Source organism: Lagopus muta, chromosome 8 (assembly GCF_023343835.1).
Source record: "Lagopus muta isolate bLagMut1 chromosome 8, bLagMut1 primary, whole genome shotgun sequence".
NCBI lineage: Eukaryota > Metazoa > Chordata > Aves > Galliformes > Phasianidae > Lagopus > Lagopus muta.
The window spans coordinates 34371391-34395815 of record NC_064440.1 but is presented as its reverse complement, the minus strand read 5'-3'; the positions used below and the strand labels follow the sequence as shown (position 1 = coordinate 34395815).

At 42.9% G+C, this 24425-nt stretch overlaps 1 protein-coding gene and 1 long non-coding RNA gene across 2 annotated transcripts in view; one reads left to right on the top strand and one right to left on the bottom strand.

Moving 5' to 3' along the window:
- Window positions 1–24425, bottom strand: part of IQCA1 (IQ motif containing with AAA domain 1) — an 85749-nt gene that overhangs the window by 32093 nt on the left and 29231 nt on the right. The window contains exons 7-8 of the mRNA XM_048954145.1: window positions 9665–9749; window positions 2893–3021 (exon numbers count right to left, since the gene is read on the bottom strand). Coding sequence (XP_048810102.1) covers window positions 2893–3021; window positions 9665–9749 — 214 coding nt within the window. The remainder of the gene's footprint in view (window positions 1–2892; window positions 3022–9664; window positions 9750–24425) is intronic.
- The window catches only part of LOC125697238 (uncharacterized), a 64088-nt gene that overhangs the window by 22105 nt on the left and 17558 nt on the right, over window positions 1–24425 (top strand). The gene's annotated exons all lie outside the window — the stretch shown is intronic.

The window sequence follows — 24425 nt, the reverse complement described above, 5'->3', positions numbered from 1 at the left end:
CTGTTATGTGCTAAAGCCCCTCAAACCAGAAAGACCACTGATTTAAGCATGAGCGTGGAAATAGGTGTTTTTGTTTTTGAGGCTTTCTTCAGTTTAGCCCAAGTCAGATGGCTCTGTGGCTTTATATTCTCATTCAGGATGGTGAACTGACTCTGTGCTGAGCTTCTGCTATGGAGGTTTTGCTAATGGACTTCACGAAGGATAGAATATCTCACTGTTTAATGCTTGAGGATGAAATCTAGGGATTGCTCAGCTGCACTCACGTTTGGTGAGAGAGACGAAGTGCATTACTGGGTGAAGCAGCTCAGGCTGGTCTAGCATGTGGAAGAGGGATCACACGGTGCAGAAGTTGCTTTTGTTCTTAGGTGCCCCATGGGAAATCAGATCAACACCTTCCAGAGAAGAAAATGAAGTTGCTCTGATATCAAATATGCTTCTTTAGAGATTGCTATCAGGCTTCAGAAATATTTAAGTTTCCTTCTGGGATCAAACTTTTGTTTTCTTAAAGAACTGAAGTTAGGAGCAAGGCTTTTTTTTCTGACTGCCCCACTATGACTTATAGCCTATACTTATTTTAATAAGAGTCCTGCTGTTAGAACTTTTCCATGTACTTCCCAACTGCTCTTAATATCTACTTTTCCCTGTCAGTATTATAACCTTGGAGAGAATGTTCCCTTTGTTCTTTCTCAATGAACCATAGAGAGCCTGATATAATGGCTCGGAATTTTACTTGACAGGACTTGTGATGGCTGAAGAGATGAGAAAGACATTGAGTTGTAAAGCCTCAGAGCTCTATGCTGTTATTTCACCCAGTTTCAAAACAACCTTGCAGAGGCTATGAGAAGAGGAGAGATTCGTTTCTGGCACTGTGTTGATTCTTATCTAATAAAAGGTGAAAGAAACACAACAAGGAATCAAATGTATCCTGTGAAAGTGCTGGTTTTAAGCAGGTGAGTTAGCTGACATCCAGCTTTAGGAGCTCAGGTTGGTTTTAGTGTTTTTAGCACATACATATCACTGACTTGGACTGTCTGGAACAGCCTTCTCCATTGCCTTTGCAAGACCAGATGCTTTGTTTTGCGCCAGCAAAGCTGGGAGGGCATAGGACAAGGACAAAGCCATTGGAGAACACCCTTGTGCAAGCATCTCCTTTCTGTGTAGCTGTGAATAGCAATGCTCTTGCAAGTCTGTAGTTTCAAAAGCTTTTCGAAGCAATAGCTTTCATTGCACATACTTTTATTTGATCTTCCCCAGAGATCTGCAATGCCTGTGCTGATTTAAGGGGTCACAGTAGGAAGTGACCCAGCAGGACCAAACTTGGCACTAGCGTAAGTGTCTTGAAATCTTATGGATAACTTGGTATCAATATTATTTGGCTTAGGTCTGAAGGCATTACGCTCCTCTTCCTTCCTTCCACTTGGGCTGGCTCAGGTCTGCCAGCTAAGGCATCGCTATTCCACTTCCCACTCCTTGGAGTTTGGTGCCTTTGCTATTGCTGTCACCCTGATGGAAAATGAACAGATGTATGACCAGAACTTAGAAAGCTTCCAGTTCTCCACATTCTATACTGGACTGACCACTGCCTCTTCTAGCTGGCGAAGCAGCATCAGGCTCAGAGCTTGGAAAACACATTTATGCATGCTTCTCATTCAGCCTGCTGTATGTCGTCATTTATGAAGGAAAATAAATCCCATATTCTGTTTGGAATGACCCAATCAGCATCTTTACAAGTTGAAAACAGCTAACTAAGCTGCAAGTTAAGACTTTGGATCCTCATCCAAATTAGTTTGGTTCTTTCTAAGTTCATGCCGTTCAGTTTCCTGGCTAGCTGTTATGAGATCTGTCTAGACTGATGGTTGATGATCTTCTTTTCTTTTTTTTGTCGTGGTTTTTCCAGGGTTAAGACTTAAATTCTGTAAAATTTGCAGAGAGGAGTAAACTTTGCGCCAGAACAATCTGACATCTCCATGTACTCAATGAGAGATTAATGACCCATATTAAAATAATATATATTCAGATATATATATATATCACTTCAACTTTGTTTATACTACAGTAAGCAGAAGTAGTTGCTTGAGTGAAAACCTACAATTTTTGTTGTGTGGCTTGCTTATGAAGATGCCCCTAGTCACTGCACTGTTGTTTCATAGGTTCCTTCCTCAGTAAAGCTGCTTCTGAAATAACTTGGAAGCACACCTTTGAGGTAACCAGAGCCTGAGTGTAACAAAGACTTCAGGGAACTTCTCATACATTAAGTGGTGTCCACTGTGACTTGAAGCAGAAAACAATTCATACCCTAAGAATGTAAACTGAAAATGCATGACTGCAATTTACAGGCGTACAAAATATTGGCTTGCAGTACAAAAGGCGCAGCTGGCCATTAGCAAACTGTACTTAAATTTAAGCTGGATGTCCCAGCAAGCTTGGAAATGGGTATCTGTAAGAGATAAAGGTTCTTATTTCTTGAGTTGCTATGTAAAGGGGTGGTGATAGCCAATTTAACCATACTCCACACTGAAAGTGTAGATGCTTGGTTATGAAACTGGCCATCATTTTGTCTGCACAAAAGGAAACAATGCCAAAGCCATAAAGTGTGTTGTTCCTCTCATCTGTGTCTCTGGCAGTCTGTCCGCCTATGTCAGCTCTCCCCAGTGAGCTGAGCTGTGGCCGTGCAAGCTCCTTTCCTAAAACAAGAGAGGTAAACTGGAGTTCCCTGGGACTGTGTTTGAGGACCGGCCCCAAACATTCCCTGGGTCTCCTGAACCTAAAGCTGAAACCCCAGTGATCATCAGTATCAGTATGATACACATTCATATCCTCTGTCCGCTTACAGCTGAGTAGACTCTACTACATCTCATTTTCACAAACGAGTTTTCCTATGTGAAGCCTTACCTTCTTTCCTGTTTTCTGTGTCTTCTTTCCTTTTGCTTTTTCCTTTCCTTTCTCTTCTTTTTCCTTTTTTCCCTTTTCGGATTTTTTCTGCAAAGCCATTTCCCTTTGGTCAGCCAGCTCTGCAGCAACCTGAAAGAGAGGAGTGTCAGAATGTTCACATGCAAGCTGTGTTAGGCATGCTGTGAGAGTTGTGGGGTTTTTTTTTCCCCTTGGTTTTGCCTTTCCTACATGGAGGAAATCCAGTATCCAGTACATTGCTTGGTAGTCCTCCATTGTGATGTACTTACTGCTTTTTTTCTCCCCCCTTGTAATTCGGATGGTGATGGAAACTCCAAATAGCCTCTCTGTATTATGAGGGATAGAGGAGTGGGCCTGTGTAGCTCTGCACTGCTTTAGAGGTGAAAAAGAGAGGAAGGAAGGCCCTGAATTGTGCTCATGAGTCTACGAATCTGCATTTCAGCAGATCCTGGGCATGGCATGAAGAATTTTAGAGCTGATCCATTACAGAGAGACCCCTTTCATTTGTGCTGACAGGCAAACCTCAGCATGACTATTCTAATACATCTTTCAGAAAGTGATGATTTTCATGTCCCAAACCACCAGGGCTTTTATGCAGTATGAACGGTTCCCAAAACCACCCAGAAGCGCAGTATCCTAATGATATACAACTGAAAGTTCCCTCTGGGTTTAGGGCTGGGTTATGGATTTGTCTTAGCGTTTTTAAGGCAGATTGATTTTATAGAGGGAGATTTTGAGAGATGGCCTCAAGGCATGTCTAATTTCAATATTTGGCTAAAGACTGAAAGTGTTCTTGTGGATGAGATTGGATAGAGATACTGTGATGAGCTCTGACAGATATGCAGATACCAGCATCTTTATCCCAGCAAGCTATCAGCAGCTGATAACCAGGCAGGGCTGTATCAGCTCACTTCCTGGCTATTTACACATTACTACTATTTGCTTTTTCTACTATTTCCTTCTTCCTGGATGCCTCTGATTCTCTCATGCCAGAGACGAAATCTAAGATCGTGTACTGATGAGTAGATCTGTGGTCAATGCAACTCAATATATCATTAATACTGGCAGTACTGTGAAAGCATAGAAAATAGATTTCCAAGTTTAAGACAAATGTTTCCTCTAACAGTAGAAATATTTGTTTTCTATGAAATGCATTTTAATGCATTAGAGATTGGACAGGGGAAGTGGAGGGGCAACACTGGCTATACTTTGCAGTCGGTGAAATTTCATTACTGGATCTCCCCAAGCATTCCAGTGTTGTACATTTAATTAAATATGGTAATTTAAACCCCAAGCACCGTTCCGACGTATCTTGCGGCGATGAGCAGTGAAGCATTTCATCCTCTTGGATAGATTAATAGATTGACTAGAGTCAAAATAGGATTGTAGTGTCCCAGCAGGCCTGCTGTATCCAAAACCAACAGAGCTACCCAGAGTGTATCCTATAGTGTAGTGCTGATACCCAGCCAGAAATCCAACCTGGTCCCTCCTGCATCCAACCTCTGCTCTGCATGCCCACCAAAGGGCAGCCATAACCACTTCCAGCATCTCAGTGCTGGGCTGATCCAGCAGGAATCCTGTAAGCACGCATGTGATCAGCAAATGGCTTTTGTTTTAGGCAGTGCTACCAAGTTTTACTGGCAGTGCTTTAAGCCTATGCAGAGTCTGATTGCAACAATTTGTTGTTGTGTTTTTATACAGATGAATAGGGTTAGACCACGCTTCCGTGCTTATTAACCCACTATAATGGGGTGCAACTGTTGAACTGCCCTTATCCTTTTGCCTTGCAGAACATGTAACCATGTGCAGGTCTGAGATGCTGAGGCACCACGTGGCTGGCAGCTTGGCCAGCATGTGAAGCCTAACTTCTCTGAAGTCTCTGCTTCCCAAAAGAGCATGACAGGGCAAATATAATTTTGCTTTTTCTGCATCAGATACACCTTCTCCTCTATGTTCCTTTAGTGCAGATTTTGCTGCTCTGCTTGCTCCTCTGCTCTAAGCAGCTTTGTAATTGCAGAGGACTGGGAGCTGGGGTGAAACCAGCTGTGTATCTAACCTCGAATGGTTCATACTCTTCTATACAGAACAATTTCCCCTCCAGCTACAAGAAGCCTGAAGAATCTGACAATAGAACAGGAATGAAAGGAAAGGACAAGCAAAGGTTAGTTTGAGATACTAAGCAATTCACCTGCATTATAATACCTTTTTTTTTCCCACTGAAAGAAAACTTCATGGTGGAAATAAAAGCAGGTGTCTTCCTAAATTATTTTAGACTTCCCTTTCTTTGCTAGGTTGCCTCTTTTTGAAATGAGGCTGAAAGTGCTTTGAGAACTCTTAATGATGGGGAAGAGAATGCATATCAGTGAGGGTGGATGAATTTTAGCTTTGGTTTTTCCTAGTCTTGCTGTAAGAGCCCTGCTGGCCAGGTGATTACTTCTACCCTGTAACTTTTTTCTTTCAAGGATGAAAAGACATATTTTTCTCTAAACTGATCTTCCACAAAAGCCAAATCAAATTTTCTACTCGTACATCCGCTTAAGTGTTCCCAAACTTTCTTCAATAGAATCATAGAATCACCCGGGTTGGAAGGGACCCCAAGGATCATGTAGTTCCAACCCCCCTGCCTGGCAGGGCCACCAAACATCCACATTCAGATCAGGTTGCCCAGGACCCCGTCCAACCTGGCCTTAAACACGTCCAAGGACGGGGCATCCACAACCTCCCTGGGCAGCCCGTTCCAGGGCCTAACCACTCTCCTAGTAAAGAACTTCCCCCTAACATCTAACCTAAATCTTCCCTCCTTCAACTTAAAACCATTTCCCCTCGTCCTGCTGTTGTCAGCCCTTTTGAAGAGTTTACTCCCCTCCTGGGTGTAGGTTCCCTTCAGGTATTGATAGGCTGCAATGAGGTCACCCCGCAGCCTTCTCTTCTCCAGGCTGAACAAGCCCAACTCCCTCAGCCTGTCCTCATAGGGGAGGTGCTCCAGCCCCCTGATCATCTTAGTCGCAATGCAAATTCTCTTTATTGGGAAAGGAAGAGGCAGTAGAACTGAGTGTCACCTATGGATGGAAATGCATTATGTTGGAGTTATGAGCTAAGTATCTGAGACTCCCTAGCTGCCAGCAGGACTTCCTTGTGTTCTCTGTTCCTCAACCACAGAAAGCTTGGCATTGGCTCAGGCAAGCAGATACTTGGGGTAAACGTTCTTCCTCAAGAATAAGCCCTTCCTTCATCTCTTGAAAGAATTCCTTTGTTGAGCTTTTTGCCTCTATTAGTGTTGTAGACATAAATAAATAGAGCTTGGGAATTTCAGATCCGCAGCCATAGTGGGTGTGAGACAGCCTCGGAGCCTTGCAGTTCTGGCTCTAAGACCATTTTGAACAGAAACACTTAATTGGCACGTAGCTTGTGGTCTCTGGAGAGAAAATTTGCTCTCTTTGAGAACTGTGTAGAGGAAGAAGCTATTTTGATGTCTAAGACAAAACAAAAAACGTTTCTTCTCCCAAGACCATCTGAGATGGGAAGAAATGCCACCCCCATGTTCCAGAGAAGCATACCAAACAGCAATCTGTGCACTTACATCGCCTGTACATCTCTCTTTCCCCCAACTTGAGGATGCTCAAGGGGTTGTTGATGCTGCCTGGCTTTAGGCACACAACCTAGATTGTCTCTGCTGGCTTCTAGCAAGTTCATCACACCCAAGAGGCAGTGAAGAACCTGCTTGGATCTGGCACTGCCATTCACAATCCCACTGATTACTGGGATTCATGAGGACCTTTAGCTGTCGGCAGTAATGAATAGTAATTAGTGCCACTAATAGCTCACAGGCTGCCAAATGAGGCTCAGGATCAGCAGCTAATGCCTGCTTTTTCTCACCCCTTCTCTAGATGCTGCCGGATTAGATACTGAGATTATGGTAACATAGAAATGACTTTGAGCTCTAAGCAGCAATTTGAACGTGTAACCAAAATCTCAGTCTTATTTTGATAAGCTACTTAATGTTGGTAATGAAGGGGGTTTGGGAGCGAGGGAATGACTGCTAAATGACAGCTCTCTTGGCTTACTTTCACGGTGATGAGGCTTAATGAACTACAGGAAGAGATTATCGTTCTGTTGGCAGCAGTGTGGGGGCAAAGCCAAAAACTGTCACATCTGATGATTATCTCTGGAGCAAAACATAAAAAGCCATTAGGGACAGACGTCTGGAACAGATGCAGGGAGATTACACTCCTTCAGGAGATTCTGCTCCTGAAAAGTGCGTAGGAAGTGGAGAAAAACTCATGTTCAGTTGAGACAGCACATTTTTCTGACTGAATGGCTGAGTATCTTGCATTGGGATCTCTCTAGCTTACCTTTTTGAAAAGCATTTGCAAAATGTCTTGAAAGCAGATTGTGCAGGAGGCATTACAAAGTCAAGTAAGGTCAGAGTTGTCAAAAGATAAAGAAATATAGAATGTATAATAATGCAGCAATGGTTCGTGAAGTGATTAATTTGTATTTTATTTTCCCCAAAGTGTCTTTACTTAAGCCTTATAAAATGCTCACTTGTTAAATACAGTTCTGCCCTGGTTTTCTATGGAGTTTAACTTGGGAGCAACCAACCCATCCTAGGAAGGTAATAGATACAAGAGGTGAAACCTTCCGTCTCCCCTGAATTCAAGGGCAAAAGTCCCATTAACTTCAATGGGGCCAGGATTTCATTTATAATGCTACACAGTAGACCAAAGTGAAACAAAACCAGTTAGCCTTGGGATTCTTAAAACACAGGCTGGCTCAGATGAACACAAAATATTTTGTTTTTCTGGCATTCAGGTAAAAGCATGAAACTTCCTTTCGACAGCTGCATTCTGGATGCCTGTAAAGGGTGTGTGAAGCACCTCCTGCTCTCAGCTGTGCTGGATGGAAAGGGGGGAAAAAAATGGCTCTGGGGATTTCTTCAAAATCAGATAATTGCTAGTGAAAATTTGCAAGAAAACTGCCTTTTTTTTTTTTCTTTTTTTTCCTTACAAGTATTTTTCCTTTTATGCAGGGGAAAAAAAAACCAGGCAGCAGAACAATCTCTGCAGGCTTTTGGCTTCCTTTATATTTTATGCAAAGAGAAAGCAGATGCGCAGGAACCACAGCAAAATGGCCGAAGGTGGGAGTTCAAAGCTGGGAGTAGGATGGGGAAAACATTTCTCCAGTGCATGCTACCATCCCGTTTTGCTCAGTGTAATTCCTTGCAATGCTTTTTATATATTTTTTTATTATTATTTTTTCCCCTCTCTGAATTGTGCTTATCCTTGTTGCTTGCACCTCTAATTACCATCATGTCCCCAAGGCCTTCTCCAGCAACAAGCCATGCTTGCTGGGCAGCTTCCCTGCTGCTCAGGGCAGCCAACAATGCCTTCTTGATTCTGGCATGTGTTTCTACTTTAGAAGCTGGAAACTGAATGGACTGGTCTCCTTCACTCTGGGAATGAACAACAGAGCGACTGAGTTGCAGAGGCCCGCGGGGTTGACCTTGTTGTACTCTGAACTTGATGGAAACAGGAGCATGCTCTGAGCTTGGTTTCAGCGAGGCACAGAGAGCTGTTTGTTGCAGTGTTCTTGTGTATTTTTAAAGCAAAGTAACTACTGGTTAGAGTACTGTGCTTTATGCTGGGTTAACGTGTATTTACATCTCCCCGCACCACGCGGATGCTGCTCGCATGCCCCAGGCTTTTCCCAATGATTCCAGGGACTGAATCCAAAATATTGTTTTACCATAGTTGTATAAGATCATTGGTGGCAGGCGGCTAATGAACAGCCTTTCTCAACAGGGGAACTTTTAAGGACTGCAGAGGTCAATCAGTGGCTGTTTGGTTTTCCTAGCGTGTTGGTAGCCACCATGACTGGTTCACTTAGGGGCCAAATCCTGCTCCTGTGTGCAGGGTTTATAAATTCCCTCAGCAGACTCTTTGTCCTGCAAAGATCATTCTGGACAGTGGAAGAGGTTCAGAGTGCCAACTGCTGCTTTCACTTCTTTAGCTGCTCTTAATCACCTTCCCTGTGTGACAGAGAAAGATTACCAGCCACTTCCACTAGCAGAGAAACCAGAAGAGTTCTCTGTTTGTTTGTTTCCCACTGGGAAAAGCAACTGAGATCATTACAAGGATGCACAGGATGAGCCAAGATAATTTCAAATTCAAACTCAGCAGCAAATCAAGGCCTAGGTCTATGTGCACAAGAAACTCTTCTCTGTTTAAACTCATTAATGGTAGATTATGCTGACATGGAATGCAGACACAGTAGAACCAATCTCAAAATGTATTTTCTAAACATGGCAGCCCCGGGTGCCAATTTAAATCAAAGCTTTCTAGATGAGGATTAAACTCTTTGATACATACCTCCATTAGCACCAGTATGGGTACCATACAAATCCCAGCTAGCACCAATTGAACCATGTGGGTTTTGCTATAGGAGAGTGACTCTTTGTAGCTGAGCCCATTGCTCCTGGCTTCGTCAGACATCTGTCTGTGTAATCTGCATGGCTGGGTGTCTTCTACCATGACTAAGTGGGTACATAGTCTGAAAGGGAACTAATTTTGGTAGTCCAGCTTTGTGGTTTACCTTGGAAGAGAACAACTGTTTCTTTTTCATTGTGAAGCCCTTTAACCACAAGATTCCTGAAGAACTAGAGGACTTTGTTCAGAAAAATTGCAACTTAAAGCATGTTTTATAGAGATTTCTTCCCCCATCCCATCAGCCTTTTGAATTAGAGGAATGACAGTACCTGCTCTGGAGTTTTTTGAGAAAAAATAGCCATTGAACCTCCTGCTTCTTTTGCTGGATAATCAGGAAACCTGCCTATGATATGCCTGCAAGAGAAAAGATGGAAAAGAAGTTAAAATCTGTATTTATTCACCTGTCACTGCCTCCTGGGGTGGTGGCTTTTTGTACCATTATGTGACCTATCGAGCATCAAAACTTCTTAAGGAATTTCTTAGGATTTACTTCATAGCCAAGAGATGCAGCTTGAAGTGCTTACATTTCTAACTCTGCCACTGTGCTTTCAATATCTAGCTTTAGAAAAAGGATAATTGGGTTTAAATCAGTTTTTGATCTGTAAATTGATTACAGGTTGTATGTCTACATGATCCCCCCCCAGTGTTTCCAATGGATAGACACATTGGGTAGTGAAGGGGGAAATTGAGAGGCTTTGTCTTTGGTTGATAGTAAGGAGATCACTGTTGTGCCCAGATCTTTTGCAAGGATTAAAATATGTGATTACAGTCCAAAGGCCATTTGCACTGATAAGAATCTGTTACTTTCTTCACATCAATAGCTTTTTGGATTGCAGCAGTAAGACTTTCTGTTTGGTAATATCAGGACAATTTTCTGTTCCAAATTCTGACACTTCAGAAAAGTACCTGTGCTGCTTTCAGAACAAATAGTTATGTTTCCTCTAAGTGAAATTTCCCTTGAGGAGAGAAAGTAACTCAGAAAGGTTGATGTGATTCATAAAAATTGCATTCATTCTTCTAAAACAACTGGTTCTAAAACAACTTAAGGGACTTTCCTAGCCTACTGTTAAGCAGTAGACTCAATTTTGAGCTGAGACCAGTGTGTGTGCTTTGGATCTCTAGCTGTTATTAATGTAGTACCAATTAGAGAAGAATAAACATACATTCATCTGTGATTGTGAGCTTTGACTTGCATGTTCTGCAATTACTAGCTCTGTAGGCAAGCAGGTTTAGAACTTTATTCATTGTATTCCCAGAAACTGCTCTGCATGAATGAAAGGGTGCCCTTGTTAGTGTGGGTCTTTTTTTTTTCCCCTTAATAACGGGCTTTTGGCCTGAAAAAGCCAGCATCATCAGTTTACTGGATGGTAGATCGTGCTTTGTTTTTAGTCTAAGCAGCCAGAAAATAGCTCGATTCTTGTATTAAATGTGACATTATTTTAAACGTTGCTGCAAATCTGGCTTACAGCAGCAAGAAATCCCAAAATCTGATATTAAGGCTGTTGCTACTTTACTGATGCCAGCTGGGAGGAAGGAAAGGCAATATGCACTGTGGGTGAAGAATCATTTTGGAGTCCACCACCCACTGGATGTAGCAGTAGTGCCAGCTTTCAATATTTATTAGCGTTACATTTAGTATTTGCACTAGCTCTTCATTTTTAAAAATATTTACAGTCTTTGCAGACAGAAACATTTACCTTTTGGATATGTATGATGAGCGTATATCTGAGTGCTGATGAAATTCCATCAGGTTCTTTCCATTTGGTTTGTTTATAACCTATATTCTTGTGTGATCTTTCAGCTCATAGTTGGTGCAGCTCTTTGGGATGGCACGACTCATCTTTTTGTGGCAGCTACTTTGCAAGAGCTTACATTGCAAAATAAGTTGGTGTTAATAGAAGTTAATGCCAATCTTCTGAAGTGATAGGAAAAAGATTGTCAGCTATTTACTATCCTGTCAGCTGGGTCTTTAGTCAAGGATCATGCAGAATGTAAGTTCCCATGGTCATCTGTGACCTGAGAGCAGGCAGCTACTGCACATTTCAGTCATGCTGATTCTTTAGGGACATCTGTTTGTTCCTTCTGAACTTCATCTTTTCATACGTATCAACTGCTGCCCAGCAGACATGGAGCACTGTTCTCATCTCACTTCCCTGTCTGACCTCCTGTGGGTTTTACTCTTGCTTCTCTAGGTTTTAATGCCTACGGCTTTGGTCTTGTAATGCCTGGAAATTGTGCACATGCACAACCCTTACAACCAAATTCCTTTCCTTATGAAACCCTCTGAGTTCAGAGGTTAAACCAAGGATTCACTTGACCTGTAAATCTGTACAGAAAAATTCAGCCACTGATTTTTCCTGGTCTGAAGTCCACTTCAAACACAATAAGTCACAATTTTCTTCCCCATTTTCTTTTTGGCAGCAGCCTACTCAAAATGCCAAAGCAATGGTTTGTCTCATGCATTTCTTGTAAGCCGTTATTTTGGATTCAATTGGACCCAAAGCTGTACTTTGCGTAAGCTTGCTTTATGGTTGCTAGTAATGACAACGCATCAGGCTGAAATAAGTGACCAGAAGGCACTTTGCAAACAGCAAGGCTGTTCCTATATCCTTGCTCCATCTGATGTGCTACCTGTTGCCCAGGAAGATTTCACATCTGTTCTGCATCAAAGAGGGAACACTCTTTGAACAAAGGATCTTCCAAACACTTGGACTGATTGTGAGGTTGCTTTAGAGTGACAATTGTTCAAGTACTTTTAAACTGTGCTCCCTTTTAGAAACATCCTACAACCAGTGAAGCTCTCGTGATCAGAGCCAGTTCTCAGGCAGTAACACTGCAAAAAACAAAACCAGATGATGTAGGAACTTCTCCAAACTAGAGAAAGCAGTTCTGTTTTATGGAGCCAGGAGGGTGAGGTGTAGGAGGAAGGCTCGACAGTTGAAACCCTTCTCGGTTCCAACTCTGAAAATGGAACAACCATACAGAAAACCCAAACTTGCACAAGGTGGAGCTGTGTATGTTAGCAACGTACCTGAAAATCCATACCATAGTTAGCAACAAGCCTGAAAATCGAAGTGGAATGAGGAGCATTATATGTGCACCTTCATTGCTTGTTAATTCTGAGAGGTGAGGTGTAAGAACACTCACTGTAAAGCCTTAGACCGTGAGAGATCAGTAGGTGAGAATTTCAGGCTGGTTATTTAGGTTGCTCTCTCAGTTGAGTGAAAAAGGAGACTCCTCCTATCTGCTCAGTTGATTTTTTTGGTATTCAGAGTACCTTGATGCTTCCTTTGTGTGGGTCGCTATACCTAGCTGACAGATAACCCACAAAGGCCCTTGTGCTTTTTCTGCATGTCATTGCAAAGAGAATAGTATACAAAAACTAAACTGTCAATCAAAGTCTGAAAGTCTGGTTGCACATTGACAAGCAGTGGAGAATACAGAAACAATTTAAGCTCTGGGTGAGAAGGCTATCGGAGTATGTAATGTATGAGCATACAGCACATGTCAGAAATGCCTGGTTCCAAGGCAAGTCAAAACTCAGTGGATCTGTTATTTATTATTGTCTCAAGACTTGCAGGAAAATAACTGTGCTTTTCCAGCATCACATAAAACTGTGCAAATGCCAGAACTGGAAGACACAACTCTTATTTTCAACGTGTTTGCTTCAGTGGGAGTGCTGACAACATGTTTAGGACAAGAAGCAAAAGCAGGAACAAATTCTCCTGTAGCCATCAGACTTCATACGGAGGGCACAGTTCTAAAAGAACAGATGAAATATGTGAGAAGTCTGGCTGCTCACTTAAACTCAAGTGGCTGCACAGAAGCAAACAAGGCGAGACTAAAGACTCAGGGCTGGGAGGCAAATTTCAGCAGTAGCATAGGGAAGCCTGCAGGCAAGGAGTTGAGGATGGCTGCTGTGGGTGACCTGCTCCCTGCTGTGCATCCACAGGCTGCTCAACAGAAACTTGGTTGGGAACTGTGCCTGCAGTGCTGCAAGTCAGACCAGTAAGTGCCAAACAGAGCTCGTGGCAGGCAAAATATCTTTCTTTGGGTCAGAGCCACCGGCTTACCAGAACTACTGTGTGTCTGCTGCAGAGAACGTTGCTGGAAAACTGTGGAGAAGGGATGTTTTGAAACTGTGGAATGGGAGAAATCCATTCTCTCTCAAGAAAGCGGTGCAATCCTTTTAAAGGGAGCATAGCATGGGTTTGGTAAGCAGCTTTACAGAAAAGCCATTTAATTGGAGTGAATGGAAGCCCTGAATCTAAATCAAAACAGCTCAACTGGAAGAATAGGGGGATGAACAAAGATGGAGGAGTGAAAAGAGACGCTCTTCTATGTCCAGCTAATTAAGAAAGGGTCTAATGAGATTCTTGTGTTGCTGCTCTAGATACATCCTGCTCTCTTCTCTGGTTCAGTTACTGCCCTCCCCGTTTCCAAAGTTACTCCTCTTACAGTAACTTAGATCTGTCAACTGTAATTGAAAAAGAATGATCTTTTATGGTCTGCAATGTAAAATCTTTTGTCTCTGATCACAGCGTAGATTTCTGGCACTTCTGGGCTCAATTTTCTTTTAGCGCACAGCCCAGGTTTTAATGAGGTTTGAATGGTTCTTCAGCATCTCCAAATCACCCCCAGATTTGGTATGAGTCAGTGTGATCAGCAGTCTCCTGCTGAAGTCTCTGCTAGGCACTGAAATGCCACAGGAGCCCAGTTCCGACCTGGCAAATAAATTCCTTGTCTGGACAACGGCCGTGCATTGTGCTCATCACATCTGGTGCTTCTACCCCTGCTCATTTCAGGAACATCACTGTTTTTCCTTGCATCTTTTCTCTCTATTCCACATTGCTCAGGAATGGTTGTAGTTAAGGCTAAATATGGCCGTTGATTTATGAGAACATACTGTTGATTTAAACAATTTGTCTGGTAATAGACTCAACAAGTTACTACCTACTTTATTCTCTGGCGTGATTTTACGTGTGTTATTCTTTCTTTTTGGCCACCACTTCTCTAGCTAATTGCATGAAAGGCCTTGTCACGAAAATAAAAAATGGTTCTTTGGAGAAAAGAAGAGCATTTAACTCTTTTCAGGTTAAGAAAGGATGTGGGCCGTGCACAGAAGAGAAGGCATGAATGATGGTTGTCCTTTCTAGGCAGAGGAACAGCAGAGTGTTCTGCACAGAAAAGGAACAAAAACAAAGGGTGAGGGCTCTGTAAAGAAATAAACCCCTCTTTAGTTTGTAATTCTTGCCTGTTCCTGTAATCCAACTCGATATGGGTTCTCTTAAATGGAAACATTGGTTTATTTTAAGTATCTTTGCTGCAGTATTTTCTTTCCTTTTGTGTGTGTGCTTCTGTTAGTTCTTCAAGAAAAAATAACCTACACAAATATAGAATTACTTATATAGCAAGATTGATTTCCACAGGCTCCTTGTCATCTTTAATGGGTTTGGACAGACATATTACAACTGATGTTTTATCTATGGTTCCGATCCTCCGAGCAGTTGCTTGAGGATTATGCAGAGAAGTAATTCAGTGGGGTGACCTGCAGGGAGAAGTGTTTGGAGGATTGGAACCCTTATTGTTCTGGCTAAATATTTGGCTTTAAGTTTAAGATCAAGTGTTGTGAGGCCAGCAGTGTGCGAGAAGAAACATTCCCATGGAGGACCAAGTGTGGGAAAGGTGATATCCTCTATTATAGTAACTATCATAATGAGAAACAATAGATGGTCTTTGGGGTACCCAGTGACTTTCTTAGATCTGAAATGGCAGAACCGAGCTTCAAAGACAAGTAAGAGTTGGGAACAGTTGTTGGGGGATGCAGCTCTAAATGTGGAATGTGGTAATTCTTTGTGATAGTTTTATTACATGTAGTTTTTATTGGCCAGGAAAGGTAGACCTTTGGCTGACCCAGTACAGCTGTTCTCAAGCTTCTTGAGTTCCCAAAGAACAGTTCTTACATTGAAATAAATAGGCTCTTCTTTGTCAAGAAGTTATTTTACATCTTCCAGAATCCTCCTGGTCTTTTAAGGATAGCATTAGGTAATTAGTGGACCAGGAGAAAAAGAGAATTTCTGTTCCTGTTCAGATGGCCTCATCGTAAGTTTTCTGTGCCACAACTTCTGTCTATCCTGCCTCCTGCCATAAAAGGATTTTTTGACCTATTGGTTACTTCAGAATTCTGACCAAATATTCCTGGCTTGAGTTTTCTCTTTGAAATTTATCAGAAACATGGGAAGGTAGCTCTGCGAGTACTGCTGGGGTTTTTGAATGGGAATAAAAGGCAACATGGGCACGATTATTACTAAGGGGAAACAAAAAGTCTTATTTAACACCTTCAATAATTCAGCTTACATCTTAAAAAAAAAAAAAAAAAAAAAAAAAAAAAAAAATCAGATTAAAAAAGTTGGCAATATCAACACTACCAGAATGTCTCGGTGCCAGTGATTTTTTGCATGCCCCTGCCTGCACCCCCAAAAAAGATTGCCAGTAATTTTCTTGGAGCTCAGATCTGAATTAATTCAGGACTGAGAGTCAGTCAGACCCTGCCCTAAGTAAATGAACTTGCTTGCAAGAGTTAGTAATGACATCCAACCCATACCAAAAGCTTAGGCAATCCTCAAGAAGTTGGATATTAAATTTACCCACCATGGCACAGAAATGGAAATAAAATTAAAGCGACTGGAGAGCAGATTCTTATGATTCAACATACTTTCCTTGACTTGACTGCAAGGCAAAACAGGAACAGTCTTGGGCAGGATTGCTATGAGCCTGTGTGAAGCAAAAGCATCTCCTGAAGGACTCAGGGACATCTGGATCCCATCACTGCCCTTGGAGGGAATGGTTTCTGAATGAGGAGCAGGGCATGTAATGCTTGTCACGTGGTAGTCTAGTCTGCAGTATTTCTACTGCTGTTGGCCCTACCAGGCCTGTCAGTAGATGCCTTATTAGTGAAGGATTCATATAATTGACTGTATGCAATTGGGGTAAAATTTTGATTGTCAGTAACAGGCCCTAGAGAACCAGAACTCCTCTGGTTTTACTTCTCTGAAAACTACAGAGGGAAGTATTAGGGATCTATTAGTGTTGAGATACCAAGAACATACAAGGCAGATCTAAAAGCAAAATATAAACTTGATCAATCTGACTGATAACTCTAGAAACAGAGTATGGTGCATCACAGCTGTTGGAATGACCTGCAGGCACAGATGTCCGATGTGTTTTGTTTCTTAAGGTTACACTTTTCTTTGGTTCCTCATTCTATTTTGGACATTTCCATGACCCAGTGTTTACTGGAGCCAGATTGCAGGCTATGATTCCTCAGAGGTTTGTCTCATTAGGTGAAGGGCTGCTCATCACCTTCCACAGATAGATGTCCCTAGGCTTATTTCCACTGTCATCTTCCTGATGACAGCCTACAGCCTTCTGAAGAATGCAATTCTGTCAGCCATGCTGCAATGGGACTGCACTGTGCAATCCTTACGTGGAGAAAAGTCTCTCAGGGCCTGGCACCACGTTTGGGGAACTTGGCCACTGGAGTAATGGGTACACTGGAGAGCTCAAAAGTCTCATTAAACTCTCATCTGTTTTATTTTTCTTCCTGCTCTTTCCAGAGTGAGGTCAAAAATACAGAAGCTGACTCAAAGAAAGGCCAGGTCAAATTCCCCATGCATTTACTGAATTCCTTACCTTTGGTCAGCTTATCCCGCCTTCAGAGAACGTCAAATCCTGACTCAAATTGGCAATATTTCCTGTGCTTAGTATTAAACTTAAGAGACTGAAACAATTATGGCCGGTTTTAAGCAAGATTACTTTAACTCAGACTAGAAGCTTTGCAAGAATAGCTTTCCTGCAGAGTCAGCCAGAGGGAGTCAACAGTACTTTATTAACACAATATGAAATCTGCAAAGAGGGAAGTAAAGCATGCAATTTTGTAGCAAGGGCAGCCAAAAGAAATAACCTGCCCTCCAACATCACCAAATCACTTGGGAAGTGGAGTGAAACAGAGTGCACTGAACGTTTTGTCTTATCGGATTTGCTGGTGAAATATTTGAGCCATCACTTTTGCTTCTAGAAGCCATGGTGCCAGGGAAGCAAAATGCACCTCTTTTGGAGAAGAATGAAGGTGCAGACTGGGCAACTTTGAGTTGTTTTGCTGTGGCCCATCACTAACCTGTGCTTTAAGCTGTAGATAATGCTTAGCCGAGGGCTGAGCTGCTGCAAAAATGCTGCTCATGTATGAGCGTTGCGTTGGCTCTCTATGGACTTTGTGATGCTTTTGTGTGTGCTGTATGTCTTCTGCCACCACTTGACTGTGAAAGGCACTTGAAGTATTTAGTGGGAATTAGAAGTATTAGCTGACTAAAAACTGTGAGATGACCGTGTTCTCCATGTGCTGGATGGATAGTTGGATGCGTGCATAACACATGCAACACACCTGGGGCACATCAAGCTCCCTGCATTCACTGCACAGCGTTTGCATCCTGGGAAACTGTGGATGAATAGCTTGAAAACAGAGAATCCTTGTGCTTTGATCTACCCTGTTTCTAAATACTTGAAGAAATACAGCATGTAAGAGTAATAGTTATCCTTGTGTGTCAGTGGTTAAAATGAGCAAGGCTGCCTGAGGCCATGTCTAAAACCATGTGATTTCTGTCTGGTTTATAACTGATTGCATCATTTTGCAGCACAGGGAAGATGGGTAAATCTGAAGGTAGTACCTGGTATGTTTCAGTGGTTCATTTCCCTCTTCTGAGTCTGCCTTACGTGCATGGCACCGGTGTAGAAATACAACTCAGTCTGATTTCACTGATGTAATTTTTGCCTCCTTGTGCTGAAATGATCTGCATGTGCATATTGTCCTGTTCCCCCCCTGCACTGCAGCCATCCTGTTCATGGATCACTGTGCTGCTGACCTGCTGTGTAGTCACGACTTGTCTTTAAGCCTTTGTAAAGGGCAGTGTGCAATCAGCATCTGTCTGATGTCACATTACTGCTTGCTGCTTTGTTTCAGACCGAGAGTGTGGTGCTGTGTGAATGGGGCTGCTCGAAGCTAAGATGGTGCTTTCTTTATGAGTCTTCTGATGTGGAAGTACTTCAGTGGGGAGTGAGAAGCTGAAAATGTGGCAAGTCATATTCCCAAGTTAAGAAAGCAACCAAATATGATGATGCCTGTTTTACTTCCGCTAACACTGTTGTCCACCTCAAGCACTCCTCCTGGTACCTAATGCTTGTGGTCAATGCTGATAACTAAATGGCTCGATAGCACCAAAAATAATTCAGAAGCTGGTGAAAAAAGACAAGGAAAAACATAAGATCATAGGATGGCTTGAATTGGAAGGACCTCCAAGACCATCTAGTTCCAACCCTCCTGCCTTGGGCAGGGTTGCCAACCAGCAGATCATGTACGTTGATGTTGGAAGTGCAATTTGAAAAGAAGGACTGAGACTTAAAGGCCAAACTGTTTACTCACTTATTAACCCTAGAGGGTTTTTTTCTTCTCTCTCTCTCTTTCTGTTTTTTAATACTGGAAATCAAACTGCATTGCTTTATGGGCCTATAGACCGTATCAGTTGTTTGGAATGGCCTTTGTTATAGGAAAGCAGAGCTCCCCAGGGGGAGGAATGTAAAGATTAGTTTAGGACAGGAAAGAAATATAGGCATTATGTGGGAGAGGCTACAGTCAGCTTCTCCCACCTTGGCTCCCATGAGTTCCCAGGCCTCCCACAACTGCAGACCTTGCAATCCATAAAGAATAAAGCCTGTGTTATATAGAATTTCCCAGCAGAGGATGAAGGTGAAATGATACGTTGGGCACAGCACTGCCCTGTCTGCGGCAGCTCTCAGGGCTGAGCCAGTGATGGGAAGCACATGGACTCAATGTGAAAGATGGCAGAGCTCCGGCTCTGGAATTTGCTCCCTTGGAGCAATTGTATTTTGACTTGGAATACTTTGAGGACTCCTGCAGCTACACTGACTGCAAGCTTTAACTTACAGCCACTCTTTAAACCAATATCTTCAAAATTACTTGCTGGATTACGTGCTTTCCAGAAAAAAATCTGCAGGAAAGACCCAGTCTCCTTGTGAGATGGGCAGCACGAAACAAGAAAGTAAATTTCCTTTCCAAGCCACCTAAGGATTAGTGCGTCAGTAAGGCACTCTGAGAGGACAGAGGGGAGTATGAGAGCAGATTTTATTTAGGAGTGATGCAGTTTCCTGATGTTATATAAATATCCCAGTAAGCACTGAACCCTTTTGTGTAATACTGAGCGCACTTTTATGCAAGCATTAAGCTCTTCTATGATTCTACACTTCTTTCCCAAGTGAACCAATGTTGTATTTCTAAGGTATCACATTAAATTGGTCTGTGTTGAAATTATTAATTTGTAGAAGCCTAACAAGAGCAAGCAAACCCCTTGTAAGCACTGTAAAATCTCCCTCACTCAGCCTAGGATGGTGACTCTTAATACTGCAGTTGCCTAAGTCCTAAGGATGCCTGACACAGCAGACAAAACATAACTGGTGATGCTAATAGCTGGGCGTGTTTGGAGAAAATGACTGTAAGTAATTAGATTTTCTGTTGTAAATGTTCCGGGCTGAAACACAGCCTGACTTTAAAGCCTTGGACCCTGACCTGGATAATAAAAACAACCTGCTTGGTGAGGTCTGACCAATCACCCCTACGCTGAAATGTTCAGTAAAACTGAAACATATTGATTCTGGAAGGAATGGGTGAGACTCAGGTTTCAGGCAAGTTCTCATCCCGCCCACAGAAATACTACCTCAAAACCTTTTCAGTGTTGAGGTTCCAAAGGAATATAGGTTTGGATGGACCAGCTTTCATGCTGACTTTGCATGGGGAGGAGTCTACCTGCATGCTCGGCCTGCTTGCACAAGCTGTGGGTTTGCTACATGCTTGTGTAGCAAATGTGCTGCTTGCTGCTCTGAAGGGAAATAGTCAGAGGTGCTAGAATAGAACCACAGACATAGACATAGAATCAGTAAGGTTGGAAAAGATCTAAAAGCTGAGTACAGAGGGAAGGGGAAAGAATTGAGACAGGGGAGGTTTAGTTTGGATTTTAGGAGGAAGTTTTCCAGCCAGAGGGTGGTGAGGCACTGGAACAGGTTGCCCAAGGAGGCTGTGGATGCCCCATCCCTGCAGGCATTCAAGACCAGGCTGGATGTGGCTTTGGGCAGCCTGGGCTGCTGGTTGGTGATCCTGCACACAGCAGGGGTTGGAAGGAGATGATCATGTGGTCCTTTTCAACCCAGGCCATTCTAGGAGTCTGTGAATGAGCCTCACCTGCCCTGGGCATACTACCAATCCTGGGATCACAGTCAGTGCAGCTGTCACCCACAGCTCATTTGCTATAGGGGCGTGGAGGTGGATGGATGCAATCTCCTGCTGTGTACACCTCTTCTGTTTTAGCTGCTGGAATTTGTCTTCTGCCCCAAATGGGAGAGCATAATCTTATTTTAACTAAATGCATCTAGATATTTTATGAACCACCTAAGAATCTGCTTTCACTGAAGCTGTGCTCTCCACCCCTGTGGAAGCCAAGTTTGAGTCTAATTGGGTCCTTTGATATTTGGTTTGAGAAAGAGATGAGGCCAAGCTACAGGTGAGGGAGAGATGAGAGCGGAATGGAAGAGGTCTCAGAAGTGCAGTAGATGTTACACTGATTTCCAGTGGAAGCCTGGATCTTCTATGCTGGATGATGCAAATCCCCTGTGTGAGGGATTCATTTAAAATTCAGCACTTAAGTAACTTGTCAGCAGCTCGTTAAATAAACATGCTGGCATATTGAAAGCGCGTTGGCCACATTCAGCCTTGTGTTCCATCAGACATTCTGCCGCTATCGTCCTCAGTATGTAAACTCCCAAAAAGCCACTGTCAGTGAAAAGGGCGAAACAACCGCCTTTCAGAACTAAATATATCCCTCTCATCCTGTGAGAAAGAATAACAGGCTGTCATTCACAGCCCCATTCCCAACCGTAACTCGCATGCCTTCATCCTCTCCATACTCAAAATCAGACTTCCTGGCTGGAGACAATCCTGTCTTTTTTTTAATGTACCCACCTGAGCTCCCTGACTGACGTTTGGAGACTGCTTTTTTGTCTCTGCATTGGACATGCTTCATATTTTCCATCAGTCTTTGGTTCTGGCTGTACCTGTTTTTCAGATTGGTACCTTATGGGCTTTTTTTCCCCCCAGTTATATGCCTCTTTCATCCCTCCTTTTCTGATTCTGCTTCTCTAGCTCCTTGTGACTGTTTCTGCTCCCTTTTTGCTCTGCTTCTTGTTACAGTCCACGCCACATTTCTTTTTTCCCCACTTGCCTCCTTTCTTCTTTGCATTCTACAGAGCTAAGGCTGAAAATGTCTTTTCTACCTCCTTTGCTTGCTTTTCCAAAGAGATCTTTCTGTGGAGCAAGTTTGGGAACCACTGCTCTGTGCTTCCTGTTCGTTTTTATTCTCCTGACTTCTGAGCTCTTCCTTAGTCTTTCTTTTCCCAGAATATCTTCTAAACACCTCTCCTCTGCCAGACACTGACTCCCCAGTACCTGTCTGCCCTTCCATCAGGCACCAGTGGGACTCCTGATTCTTTTTTCTTTGCCTGTTCCTTGTTCCTGTATCCCAGCACATCTTCACTCTGCTGCTGGAAAGGGAAGAAGTGGGAAAATTGGTTCCTTCACCTGCACTGCATTAAGTTGCTGGAGAAGATACCTCTCTCCACTAGTGAAGTGAAAAATTTGCTGGGCTGGATCCTTTCCTCTTCCTGCTGGGATTCACTCCCTTCCTTCTTTCTCATGGTTCAGTGCTATGCTGGTCAAACCAAGAACAGGTCAGGTGGTAGAGCAGACCCCTCTGGGGCAGTCACAGTGAGTAATGAGTTGGGTTGCTGAATCAGAAACCAGCTCTGAGGTGGAAATCTGGCCCCAGCTATCAATGCCAAATACCCCATTTGCCTGTTCCTGCCTTCAGAAATCCAGTCTGCTGTGTGGGGACTCTGCTTGAGAAAGGAATAAAGAAACAGCAGTGTGGGAGAACTGAGACCTAATAGACGCAGGAAAAAGCCAGATTTCTCAGAAAAAGCCTAATCCAACCTTTAAAACATGGACATAAACTGCTGGCAAGCGTGAGCCCTGAATCTTACTGATGTTTGTGTCTGCACGAGTATCTATGACAACAAATAAATCTACTGTTTGGGAAGTGTCCTTGAGAACATCGGTGGGGGGGCTGCGCATGATGTTGGTATCACTTAGCATTTCCAAGCTGTTAATTCCTAAGTATTACTGTAGGTGGGTATGACTGCGTTAGGAAAACGAACTAATTAGTTACAAGGTTTTTTTTCTTGCTTGTAAGTGGGACCGGCTCAGAGTAATGCTATTTACTTTAGCTGATTCCAGACTTTTTAGGCATAGGAAGGAATGAATATTTTTAGGAGCTTTAATACTAATACAGGAGGTTTAAACTCAAGGTCAGTGGACTTAGTGAGTCCCTTTCAGACATTTAAGGAAGGTAGGAAAGTGAATCTAACCTGAACTTGCTATAATGGTCAGTTTTCACTCTGCAATGCTACAAATCCAAAAGCAGAAAGCAAACGAAACCTGGCAGTTTAGATGCTGAGCGTTCAGCTTACAATATGTAGCTCTGAAAATGCCAGTCCAACTGATTCAGGTTTTTCCAATAAGGAGACAAGTTGAAGACATCATTTTGCCTGTGCAAAACAAAGGTGCAACTGGACCTATTCTTCTGATCCCAAGACACAGCACAAGGATCTGCAGTGTGACAGTGGTGGGTCACTACCGTGGGTCCTTTGGAGCATGGTGGTGATGGGTCAGTGGTTGGACTAGGTGATCTCTCTGGTCTTTTGTAACCTTTATGACTCTATGGTTCTATATATCTGAGCTGTTCCTGTTTTATGTATCCTGCTGTTCTGCCTCCACAGGCTGAGCCAGTAGGCTCTAGACAATTTTGCTTGTAGCCTATGGTTCCTTGAATGTTTAGAGTTTTACAATTGAAAAGGCAGAAACTGGGGTTGTGAAATGGAGTGGGGAAAAGGTTAAGTCTGTCTGGACAAAGTATTTGAGAAGCGAGCAAGTTGAGGAGAAAAGTGGAAGAGCAGAGATTGGTCTGAAGAAGAACCTTGCTCATTATGGCTCTGTAATGTGTGACTGTTAAATCTGAACGAGCGTTTAATGCCACTAATGAATAATTTATATGCAAGCACGGTAAGAGGTGTGCAGTGCAAATCATGCCACAGTGAGAAGATGAATATGTGTCTGCAGATGCTAGAAGCCTGGAATGCTCCTGCAAGAAGCCCCTGATCTTGCACTGGTGGCCAACTGGTTGGAGAGCAAGTCTTTGTGGTGGAAGAGTATGTACCTCTGCCTGTAACAGCCTCTAAGCAGTTCTGATTCTGACAAACTTGCTCATTAAATACGTGGACCCCTCTCTAGTAGCTAACGGGAAGCTTAGAAAATGACCAAGCAGTGCTAAACAATATTGGGATCTGACCGCATGTTCGGTAACAAGAAGTCAGTCAGCAAACTGTCAGTCCAAGGAGAGGTCGTCCAGAGAAGGTTGTTAACAATGTAGTGATTTAAGATATCTGAATGTCTATCTGGAAGGGAATAGGAGAGTTCGGAGAGCTGGTGCAGATATGTTTATGTGCAGCATTGGTGAGTAAATCACAGGCATGAGGATGATTTGTTATGCTGGGACTGGGAAACTTGACTTGTACCTGAGATGCTTTAAGAATCTTATTTTTCTTCCTTGATCATTGCAAACTTTTGATAGTTCGCTGAACAAAATGAGGAATTAAGGCACAGCAGCAGAGTCCTTTGCATATGTTTTTAATCACTGTGTAGATCTGGTAACCATTATAAATTTAAGTGTAAATTCAAGGAGCCTTATGAGAAAGGGAAGGCGACGTATTTCAGAGTTTGTGATGATTTAGAAAGCAGAGCTAGCGATACTATCGAGGCCTCTCTGGAGGCCTGACATTGGGGTTCAACTGGTCTTA